At 39.0% G+C, this 12,114-nt stretch overlaps 1 protein-coding gene and 1 non-coding gene across 2 annotated transcripts; both read left to right on the forward strand.

The window, feature by feature from the left end:
- Positions 1–1,930: 1,930 nt before the first annotated feature.
- On the forward strand, positions 1,931–9,159 carry LOC129923368 (uncharacterized). Its single transcript, XM_056013917.1, has 2 exons — positions 1,931–2,088; positions 7,865–9,159. Exons 1-2 carry the CDS (start codon positions 2,040–2,042, stop codon positions 8,776–8,778), a joined length of 963 nt encoding a protein of 320 aa, XP_055869892.1. The 5' UTR covers positions 1,931–2,039; the 3' UTR covers positions 8,779–9,159.
- Trnam-cau (transfer RNA methionine (anticodon CAU)) lies at positions 4,181–4,252 on the forward strand. The gene has a single exon. It is a non-coding gene; the product is annotated as a tRNA-Met (tRNA).
- Positions 9,160–12,114: the final 2,955 nt, after the last annotated feature.

Here is a 12,114-nt window from a genome sequence, read left to right on the forward strand (position 1 = left end):
AATAGTGTATGTGTGAATAGTGTATGTGTGAATAGTGTATGTGTGAATAGTGTATGTGTGAATTGTGAATAGTGTATGTGTGAATAGTGTATGTGTGAATAGTGTATGTGTGAATTGTGAATAGTGTATGTGTGAATAGTGTATGTGTGAATAGTGTATGTGTGACTAGTGTAGGATGCGAATGCGTGTTGAAAGAGGGAATAAGATAAAGTGACAGTGATTAAATCTTAATCTTCTTATCTTATATAATACAGACGTTACTTCATACTTCAAAAAAGAAGTATTGTTTTTTATTTATAAACAATGTATTTATAAACAAAGTTACATACTAGACTAGTTTGCACTTCTGTGTATTCATATCTAAGCAGTCTCTCGTGCTCGTACAATGAGCAAGGTGAAGGCTACAGAAATGAACTAGGCCTACCCAACTTGGGATTCGAACCATCTATTTTTTTTAACCTTTGCGTGGTGGTGGAAGGATCGAATCTTTGGAAAGATAAGGATCAAATTACATTGAGTGCTACACAAGAGCAAATCTTCGGAATAGGTATAACAGTAAATACTTGAATGAACGAACTTTGACCACCTATCAGAAACAAAATGAAGAAGCTTCACTAACAGAAACAAAATGAAGAAGCTTCACTAACTTTTTAAGTTCAGATTATAATTTAAAAATATTGTTTTATCAGTTAGATTAGAGGGATCTCGTAAGTCATACTGACACAAGTATTTGCATCTTTTTTACTCCCCCCCTCCCTCCCCACTCGCTAGTTGTCGTAGAATATAGAGGCGTCTTCTTTTGACCAAGTAGATTACTAAAAGGAAATCAAGACCACTGATACTGTTATTTTCAAGCAGTACTATAAGAAATCGATCTTGTGTTTTGTAAATGGACCTCATTCACCAATCGTAAACAAACAACATTTAGCCACGTGGTGCTCTATCTCTTCTATATAATTTACGATCTCGTGTTTAATTCATGATGGTTGTCACGTGACAGTTTTTTTTCCATTGTTTTATCAATAAGATCACGTGACTAAATGTTGTTTGTTTACGATTGGTGAATGAGGTCCATTGAGTTTGCCTCTAAGAATTTAAGGCTTTGAATAGTAAACAATGAACATTGATAACAGACAAGTCAAATATTTCAAATGTTGATTACATATAACTTTAAACATATAATAATAATGGCAATGTCTTCGATTCCGAAGATTAAAGATGACTGCAGTGTTTCACATGACTATTCAAAACCAGTTGTGACCTGCATATTTTCCAGAATATAATTGCAGCGATAAATGTTCAAATGAATTATAGTCGTCGAATTGGAGCAATGTTGTAAGAACGTTTCGACGATACGTGAGGGACACGTGAAAACGTGAGGGACACGTGAAACGTGAGGGACACGTTAAAATATGAGGGGCACGTGAAACGTGAGGGACACGTGAAAACATGACGGACACGTGAAAACATGAGGGACACGTGAAAACGTGAGGGACACGTGAAAACGTGAGGGACACGTGAAAACGTGAGGGACATGTGAAACGTGAGGGACACGTGAAAACGTGAGGGACACGTGAAACGTGAGGGACACGTAAAAACATGAGGGACACGTGAAACGTGAGGGACGTAGCTCAGAATCCCGAACAACATAACAAAAAAGCCAATCTCTGGTTTGAAAGGAAGAAAATGGAATGGTGGAAGGTGGATCTAGGTATCTAAAAAAAACATTTTAATGCTGCAAAAAAAAGAAAATATGCAGGATTTGTTTCGTAGTCTAAATAAAATATGTAAATCTATCTGTTTTTATAATGATACCCTCATACAAGAATTAATCCGAGTAAATTAAACTACTTCAGCGAGGGGGGGCTGTGTTTCAAAATATCAGGGAACCATCGCTCTTCAAAATGTCTGGGAACCATCGTTCTCACCAACCACGCCATTCGTTTTACGCGCGAAACTGAAAGTGAAAAACTTTCTGCTTCAAGATTTCTCAGTGAACTGCCATTTTTGTTTTTCCTCACAAGAGATTGCATTTCAAAATGATTCTCCTAACATTCTTTGTGACATCTTCTATAACTGTTATTACCGGTAAATAGACTTACATATTTCTTTTGCTTGACTAATTTTATTCAATCTTTTTTTTTTTACATTAAATATTTTTGATTCATTTTCATGTGATTTGAAGTCTTTGATTGTTGGAAGAATATTTAAGTCTTTGCAATGATTTTTTTTAAAAATGTTGAACAACTAATAGGCCTATATTTAATGACTTAATTCAAAAATTAAGCCACCATTTTACCAGATATTGTGTAAACATGTACAACATTGACGTTATTTTGTCCAATCATTCAACTTGTTAGTTCTAGCAGGTAAACTATATTGGTAGTGATTCTTAAGCCGCATGTCTCGACATAATATTCTTATGTTGGCTTTTAGCTTGCCTATAATTTTAAATGTTCTTGGGAAAACTAAATATTTCTGTGTAGGACGTAATCATCTTCTTTTTTTAAGTAACCTCTGTATTATATAAGATATTTGTTTTAAAATTAATATTTCAATAATAGTCAATAATAGTCAAACAAAAACGTAAGTCTCTTGTTTTTACTTCCAATTATCTGCGAGCCTCGATTTAGGTTTAGGAAGCGGGGAGAGGAGAGGAGCCACTTGGTTTGATCCGCTGCTTTAACGGTGGGGCGGGGTGGCGGTGGTGCTAAGATTTCTAAGAAATGTCGCGGTACAAGGGAAGCGGGTAGACCAAATAACAATTCGCTGGAATGAATTAACTCACACACACAGTCACACACTCACGTAAACATGCACGCTAGGAAGACGCTCTCACACTACATTCACGTGCAGATAACATGTCAGCATACAACACACACACATCAGCATAACAGTAGGGACACACACACACACAAATCACCATATAAGTAGGGAAATACACACATGAAAGGTTAGCACACACACACACATACATACACATTAAAACATATATATATATATATCAGTGTCTACCAAGCAGTGGTTCTCTCAACCTTTCTTCGTGGATCTGAGACATGGGTACTTTATAGAAGGCAACTTAGACTTCTTGAACGCCTTCACCAGAGATATTTGCACACCATCATGGACATACGGTGGCAAGACCGCACTACAAACAGCGATATTCTTGCGAAATGGCATGAACTTATTATAGTCCGACAGTCAGGCTGGGCAGGGCACTTAGGCCTACCTATACCATATGGGGGACGAACATATGCCAAAAGCCAATCTTTTTATTAGTGCGCTGAAAGGTGGTCGGCGTAACAGAGATGCCCCACAATAACGCTTCTTTGGAATACTAACGCGATGTTTTTAAGTCTCTTAGGAAAAAAAAATGCATTATTTTACTTTGTTACAATGTTATAACGTAGAGATTATTGCATCACTTGATGCTTCGTAATAAAGCCATACTGAATATGCTAATTGCAATATTTAATGTCAGAACGCAACCGTTTTAGAAGTTACACTACAAAGACTTTCTTCCAAGCCAATAATAGCCCAATAGTTTTACGCAAAAGATGCAATGTAAAACGTTACGACGTGAGGTGTGGTTTTCTATACTGTTGTGTGTGTGTGTGTGTGGGGGGGGGGACTTAAGAGACTTACTTTCTATTCTAATCGCCATGTAGGCTACAATTACATTGAGTACTAACAGAATGAAAAAGCAAACTCTTCGGATTTACCCAATCGTTTATTTTCGTAATTACAACAATATTCCAGAAATGACTTCGGGTATTGGGAAATATTTCCTTCCTTAACAAATACAAAAAAAAAGTCAAATTGTTCATCCGAGCGAGGTTCGGTCACCTGGTATTAGTAAACTCTTTGTATAGACCAAGGAGTCTTTAGCCCACTGCGGTGACGTAGCATTAAGGTACTCGATGTGGGCCCGGGGTTTAAAAATATGTTGTTGGTCCCTCTCCCCTAGAATGAGTATCGGTATGTCAAAATGGTGTAATCGTGTATGCACTAGTACTTTTGACTAAGACCTACCTTGACGAACCACATGTAGGACACGATGCATTATGTTTTTAAAGTAATCAAGGAAAGGGAAGAATGGGGTCAAGATACACATTAAATCTGGAGTTACCTTCTCCGTCAGCGTATAGACTTTAAAACACCACTTCAAATATCAGCGCGTAGCAGAGTGGCGCAGCGGAAGCGTGCTGGGCCCATAACCCAGAGGTCCGTGGATCGAAACCACGCTCTGCTAACATTCCTTTTTTTTTTCTTTACTTACAGATTGCTTAGGCTTATTTTTTTTTTTATTTATAATAATGCAAATTATCCTATATTTTTGTTTAAGAGCCCTTTAAAAAAATGAACGATCAATATATATATAATAACAAATGAAATTATCCCCACAATGGCTTTTATTTTTTTTTTTGGGGGGGGGGGGTCTTTATTTTTTTACATTTTATTTTAATGTATACTTTTGAACATTGAGTACGAATTTCTACTATATATTTGTAAATTACCACTAATAGATTCATTGATAACAAAATCTCTTAAACTGTCACACGTATCCGCATGAACTTTAGTCCTACACAGGTTCCTTTACCACCTAGACGCTTTCTAGGAACGGCTTTTGACTGAATCGCAACCTTGGGACCGCAACTCGCGAAAACCCGTTAACTCTATCAGACCTTTGTATTTTACTTTCGTTATTTCCCAAAAAGGCCGCATTCTATATAGTTCTATATCTAAAGCATAAAACATATCATACACATTTCGTATCTTTTTTTCCCTCAGTCTACTTATTTTTAATATGCCTCATGTCATTTTCACTTCCTTTTAAAAATAGACTCAAAAATACTGCATGAATTAAAAAAAAAAATCAAATCTTACCAAACTAGATATCTAGATCTAATGTAAATACCCCCCCCCCTCTATTTTGTCTCCTGCCGAGGACAAACGCAGACGACGAAAAGAAAATCTAAATCGACCACCTGCGGACAATGGTTATTATATGCTTGCCCTGGATGTGGCAAAATGTGTAGGTCACAGTTGGGGCTGCGCAGCCACGGGAAATACCTTATTAATCTTCGGACTCCAAAACAAGCCTTATATTTCGTCAATATATCTTTCTTGCGTTTGGGTGTACCAAAGTGACATGTTAAATTGTAAATTTTGCAGCAAGGTTTGTTTTACCACTTAGCAGAGGCGGCCTTAGCAGTGCGCGTGGCCATGGGCGAATGACTTATGCGGGGCCCTGAGCCGTAAGGGAAGACTATATATATATCGTAGGCCTACCACGCCACGCTAAGGGGATCGTCCGCCTCTAACACTGAAGGCCTTAAATTATTTTTGTTACAAAACATAGTACCTTACGTAAGTAGTGTACTCTTTGACTCTTTAACTACATAAACTTGAAGTGTTTTCCACCTTAACTTCTGGATCTGATACGCACACAAAACTCTATGTAAAAGACATACGCTCTTTGTGGCTAACATCAAGCGTGCAGTCAAGGATGATGAAAATATATGCCATACGGTCCATAACCTCGTTTTGAATTCTATATCCGAGGAACGGGTCGCGAGCCTCGGCGTTTCAAATTCGCCGAAGATGTTCTTGCTGCAAGTTTGGGTAGAATTTGTCAAGCTTCTCAATCAAGCCTAAAAACTGACCGTTGCTTGGCGCGTACAGTTTCTCTGTTCTCTCACGAAATGCGCTGTGTTTTTTTTTTTTGCTAAGATTGTAACGCCAATGCAGTTTTTCTTTTCTAATAGTTCTAGCATCAAGTTATCCATTGCGCTACCATTTGACATTCTCAGAGCTTAATCCAACCACGCTTACACACATATAAGTATAAATGGCCGCATGGCCGTGCGCTATTCTCGCTGTACTTTTGTTCGCTTGTCTCGATGGTCTAGGGTTCATACCTTGCCCGGGGAGATCGAGAATCGGACTAGGAAGCAGATTTTCTTCAACTCTGAAGGAACATCCAAAACATTTAAAACATTTTACAAAATTTTTATCGTGATTTACAGAAGCGTCGTGCTGCTGAATTGTATTACCAAGATGTTTCCAGTCGCCACAGCTTTCGTTTGCTAATTGGCCTCCAGTACCTATCGTGCCAAACGACTTACTAGGAAAGGAAAAATACTGTTTTTAGTCTTTGGTATAAGAACAAAGTGTACGATAGGAGCTCTATACAGTCGTCCATTGACTTTCGCATATCCATTTTTCTAATGAAATAAAATACATCCGCGTTTTTTTTTTCTTCATTTTTTTGTACACTTAACAGGGTGTCCGCGGCCTCCTGAAATTCCAGGATGTCCTTGAATCTCCTGGAATTTTAGAAAAAAATCAAAAAGTCCTGGAAATCTCCTGGAATTTTAAAATATCTCCTTGAATGTCCTGGAATTTCGCCGATCGAAAAAAAAAAACGGCATAAAAAAAAGTTCGGCACCGTTTCTGCGGACGGGCCGTCGCGGCGTAAATAGATTCGAAATGAGCGTTTCCGAGTTTGCGCAAAATGTGTTTACTGCTCCTTGACAATAGATAGATCTAATCTATTTATAGATCAGTTTCGTTATCGGACCGTTTTTTCACTGAGCACGTTCTGGCTGTGTCAATAAGCTGACCAGTGACGCGTCTACACCGCCTTTCACCCACTTGTGAAGCGTGTTCTCGTGATTGAAGATGGCCTTGGCTCAAGCGAGCATTTCACCTGGCATTATAATGATTATTTTCTGAAGGGCCCTCCCTCCCCTAAAATCTTGTCTTAAGTTAAGTCTTAAGTCTTAATCACGGCTTTTGACACGGCCACCCGATGTATATATCCCAGTAGCCTATTGGCTGAAACTTTCAAACTTTCTGGATGCTGATTGGTCAAAATAACAACAGTACCAAACAAGGAATCCTTCTCACTCTAGTTCCTTTTATGACGGTCAGTTTGTAGGCTTGATTGAGAAGCTTGACCAATTCGACCCTAACCCTAATATTATATTTGCTTTACACGTTCCAATTCTGTGTATACTGTAATGCGACATAACAGTAGGCCGACTGCGTGACTCATATTTACGAACTAAACGATCTTGATTGGTTTCTTCCGGCTACGTGTGAAACAGTGATAGCTGCTTAGAATGTACAGGTTATAAGATGCTGACTTTACCGAAAATGAACTATATTTCGAGAGAGAGAGAGAGAGAGAGAGAGAGAGAGAGAGGGGGGGGGAGAGATAGAGAGAAAGAGAGCTATATAAAGCTATATAACGGTCGACCTCGAGTTTTCCCCCTTGTGGCCAATGAGCTGAGAATTGTTTTCTCATTTATATGTATATACCTTGAAATTTTAAATAGAAACGTTAGAGCCGTTTTCGAAATAAAATTTATATATAAATATATATATATATTCATACAAATATACAAGAATTACTAGCTTAAGAGTATAGGTTGGATGGCTGGTTAGCTAAGTAGATATAGCGTCACATAATAACGCAAATGTCATGGGTTCGATCTCCATAATGATCTTTTTTTTTCTTTAGTTTTGATAATTAAAATACAACTGTTAAGTTATTGAGAAATATTGCATAGATTGATTTTATTTGTTTTTCAACGATAACTTGTTATATGTAGTATGGCTGCCTGGTCGTGCGGCTTGCGCGCTGGACTGTCGTTCGGATTTATCGATGGTCGAGGGTTCAAATCCTGCCCGCTCCCATCCCCCGTCGTCCTGCGGGAGGTTTGGACTAGGAAATAAACTATCTTCAACTCTGAAGGAACATTCGAAAACATGTAAAACAAACATTTAGTAATCATATCATATTACAATAAATCATGGGAACGTAATGACATCTTATGAAATGAACTTATATTTTCAGGTTACTCACATTTAGAGCTGAAATCTAAACCTGGTTCGATTCATCCAATATTAACCAAGAAACTCCAAATGGAATGTACGGTTCGAGAACTAAAGTCCGAAGATCACCAGTTTCAGAATGGGAATTCCGCATTCAGCAATACAGAGGCCATTGACGATAAGTCTACATCCAAAGCTTCCGTTACCAAACAGGAAGTGACGCTGTCACGTCTGCTGTCCTTAGTGATCACGAAAAAGAACGAAGATTCAGGACTGAACGAGACGATGGTCAGTGTCACGGGTTGTGACTCTCCTGTGATAGAAAAACAGTTTGAGGGAACATTTCAAGCAGACGGCACCACTGAAGGTTCCACCAAGACTGGAGAAATGGGTTATATCAGTTTGACTTGGAACAGACCAGTGGACGAACACTCAGGATTGTTTTTTTGCGAAGCGTACGCTTTGGATCCTTTTAAACATTCAGTTTCCCTGACCGCTGGTCTAAAGATCAAGTCCATTGAACCCAAAATATCCGATCTCGTGACCTACATCTCGATCAATGACCGTCACATTGAACAGCTGCAAGCCAAGGTGTCAGAAATCAAGACAGAAAACACAGAACTGAAAGAAAGAAATACCAATATAACTCTAGAATACGAAGATCTCAAGAAATATGTAGACCTCAGAATTCCAAAGTTTCAATTCGGCTCCTTCACTTGTAGCTCCCAGGGAGTAACGTTCGATCCTCCTTTCAACAAAACTCCTGAAGTGTTTACCTCCCTTACCGGTCTGACCATGGGATTTAGCAGTCAATACAGCACATCGACCTATTCTCTCGGAGTACAAAGTGTTGATAATCTTGGCTTTTCTATAAGTTGTACTATCAACGGGTGGTCATCTTCAGCTCAAGTGAAGTGGTTGGCCGTAGAACTGTAATCTCTCAGGGGACATTTTTGATATCCACACAACCAGAATGCAACATGATTTGCTCTCGTGTCTTACACATGAGTTACTATTACAGCTTTAATTTCATGTTCACTCGTTTTAATCTCTTTGAGAAGAAAGAGAATCGACTAGAAAGAGAAATCAATTCGTAGGAGCTTTCAAGTTTGCCAACCTAATGTCTAAGCAACTCAAATCTTAAAGTCATTGTTGGTTCAAACTTTGTATTTGCGCGTTGATTATCTTATTCAAGCTATTGTCATTATTATTTGTAAACATGTAACCAATTTTTGTGTAGCATATCAATACATTTCTTTGAATTATGTAAGTTGTATTGTTTTATAAATAAAATCTAATCGTCCCTGTTGAAGTTCACTTAACCTAGTTTGTTTGACATGTATCGGATTTTCCTTCAGAATGGAAGATAATATAGGCCTACTCCTAGTCCAAACCTTACGCAGGCAGGGTACGAACCTGGAACCATCAAGACGGCAGTTCAGAGCTCATACCAAACCCATAGGAAGCCAAAGCTAGACCTTATTGAAGTCAATCTACGAAGCTTACCCAGCGTACCCTTTAGTTGACCGGCTTTCTATTCTCTTGCATAGGTAAACAATGTTTAGAAAAATATCATATTTATCCACGTGATAAGTAACAATTTAAAGAGACACAATGACGTCATATTTGTGGCATTGTCCAAAAACAAAAAGGTTTTGAGTACTATCTTCTTATCTTATCTTATATAATACAGACGTTACTTCAAAAAAGAAGATGATTACGTCCTTTTATGAGTAGTTACATACATACTCATCGATTTGACACACATCACTGAACCTAAAGAAACAGACAAACAAATAAAAAGCATCCCCTTTCTAGCCTAGTGCTTCTTTCTACCTAATCGACCCCCGAAAGGATTTAGTATATAGGCATTTTTCTGAGCGGGAGACTCTCATCAACTCTAGCGACTATAAAAAATGCAAAACAATGAAAGATGTGGTATGTGTGTGTGGTAAAATTGTTTTTGAGATTAATTATAATCCGTGCATTCTAATTAATTGTGTAAGAAATTACTTTTCTTTAAATAGGTATTATAAGTTATTTATAACTATAACAAGATAGTGTCCCCCCCCCCACCCTCCTCATTTCTTCTCGACACTAAACTTACATAATAGGCCTACCTTTTTTTTTGGGGGGGGGGTTCAAGGGAGAACAAACGAGTGATCAAGTGTAGTGTGTGTGTGATTAAGTGTAGTGTGTGTGTGATCAAGTGTAGTGTGTGTGTGTGTGTGATCAAGTGCAAGTGTAGTGTGTGTGTGATCAAGTGCAAGTGTAGTGTGTGTGTGATCAAGTGCAAGTGTAGTGTGTGTGTGTGATCAAGTGCAAGTGTAGTGTGTGTGTGATCAAGTGCAAGTGTAGTGTGTGTGTGATCAAGTGCAAGTGTAGGGTGTGTGTGATCAAGTGCAAGTGTAGTGTGTGTGTGATCAAGTGTAGTGTGTGTGTGATCAAGTGTAGTGCGTGTGTGATCAAGTGCAAGTGTAGTGTGTGTGTGATCAAGTGCAAGTGTAGTGTGTGTGTGTGATCAAGTGCAAGTGTAGTGTGTGTGTGATCAAGTGCAAGTGTAGTGTGTGTGTGTGATCAAGTGCAAGTGTAGTGTGTGTGTGATCAAGTGCAAGTGTAGTGTGTGTGTGATCAAGTGCAAGTGTAGTGTGTGTGTGTGATCAAGTGCAAGTGTAGTGTGTGTGTGATCAAGTGCAAGTGTAGGGTGTGTGTGATCAAGTGCAAGTGTAGTGTGTGTGTGATCAAGTGTAGTGTGTGTGTGATCAAGTGTAGTGCGTGTGTGATCAAGTGCAAGTGTAGTGTGTGTGTGATCAAGTGCAAGTGTAGTGTGTGTGTGTGATCAAGTGTAGTGTGTGTGTGATCAAGTGCAAGTGTAGTGTGTGTGTGTGATCAAGTGCAAGTGTAGTGTGTGTGTGTGATCAAGTGCAAGTGTAGTGTGTGTGTGATCAAGTGCAAGTGTAGGGTGTGTGTGATCAAGTGCAAGTGTAGTGTGTGTGTGTGATCAAGTGTAGTGTGTGTGTGATCAAGTGCAAGTGTAGTGTGTGTGTGATCAAGTGCAAGTGTAGTGTGTGTGTGTGATCAAGTGCAAGTGTAGTGTGATCAAGTGTAGTGTGTGTGTGATCAAGTGCAAGTGTAGTGTGTGTGTGTGATCAAGTGCAAGTGTAGTGTGTGTGTGATCAAGTGCAAGTGTAGGGTGTGTGTGATCAAGTGCAAGTGTAGTGTGTGTGTGATCAAGTGCAAGTGTAGTGTGTGTGTGATCAAGTGTAGTGCGTGTGTGATCAAGTGCAAGTGTAGTGTGTGTGTGATCAAGTGCAAGTGTAGTGTGTGTGTGTGATCAAGTGTAGTGTGTGTGTGATCAAGTGCAAGTGTAGTGTGTGTGTGATCAAGTGCAAGTGTAGTGTGTGTGTGTGATCAAGTGCAAGTGTAGTGTGTGTGTGATCAAGTGCAAGTGTAGTGTGTGTGTGATCAAGTGCAAGTGTAGTGTGTGTGTGATCAAGTGCAAGTGTAGTGTGAGTGTGATCAAGTGTAGTGTGTGTGTGATCAAGTGCAAGTGTAGTGTGTGTGTGTGATCAAGTGTAGTGTGTGTGTGATCAAGTGCAAGTGTAGTGTGTGTGTGATCAAGTGCAAGTGTAGTGTGTATGTGATCAAGTGCAAGTGTAGTGTGTGTGTGATCAAGTGCAAGTGTAGTGTGTATGTGATCAAGTGCAAGTGAAGTGTGTGTGTGATCAAGTGCAAGTGTAGTGTGTATGTGATCAAGAGAAAATGCTAAAATCGTTACCGCCCTCCCCTATAATTAAAAATAATTCGTAGTTTAACTGTTGTAGCAAGACTTTCGACAGGTCACCTTCACTACAGTTGTTTACTCCACCAGATTTGTGTGTGTGTGTTTATCTTGAGGGGGGGGGGAAAGGGTGGTGGTTGTGAAATATGCATACATTTTAAAATATCACTCAGTAAAAGAATTGTAACAATTGATGAACTAATTACACACTTGGCACAATCTCCTAACTAAAGTACGGCCGCACCACTATCACCAAATGTAGATGCATTTTTAACAGAGGTATAAGATAATGTTGATGAATTGTAAACACAATATCGGATGTACAGCTGAAAGACACCAACAGCTTGACCAACAAGGCGGATCTTATTTTTCATTGACATTTAACTTGAGCTGAGGTTTGTCTGCTGAATTATCCAATGCACCCCCCCCCCCCAGAAACATGAAAAAAAAAAGGGTCATGCTGAAAGCTGCTGCGATATGGTTAGTAGGCC

This window comes from Biomphalaria glabrata, chromosome 16 (assembly GCF_947242115.1).
Source record: "Biomphalaria glabrata chromosome 16, xgBioGlab47.1, whole genome shotgun sequence".
Lineage (NCBI taxonomy): Eukaryota > Metazoa > Mollusca > Gastropoda > Planorbidae > Biomphalaria > Biomphalaria glabrata.

Bases quoted from the DNA above. Each gene is read 5' to 3' on its own strand.
- LOC129923368 (XM_056013917.1), top strand. From the start codon at position 2,040: ATGATTCTCCTAACATTCTTTGTGACATCTTCTATAACTGTTATTACC. The intron at 2,089-7,864 runs GTAAATAGACTT...TTATATTTTCAG, and splicing joins TTCTATAACTGTTATTACCG to GTTACTCACATTTAGAGCTG.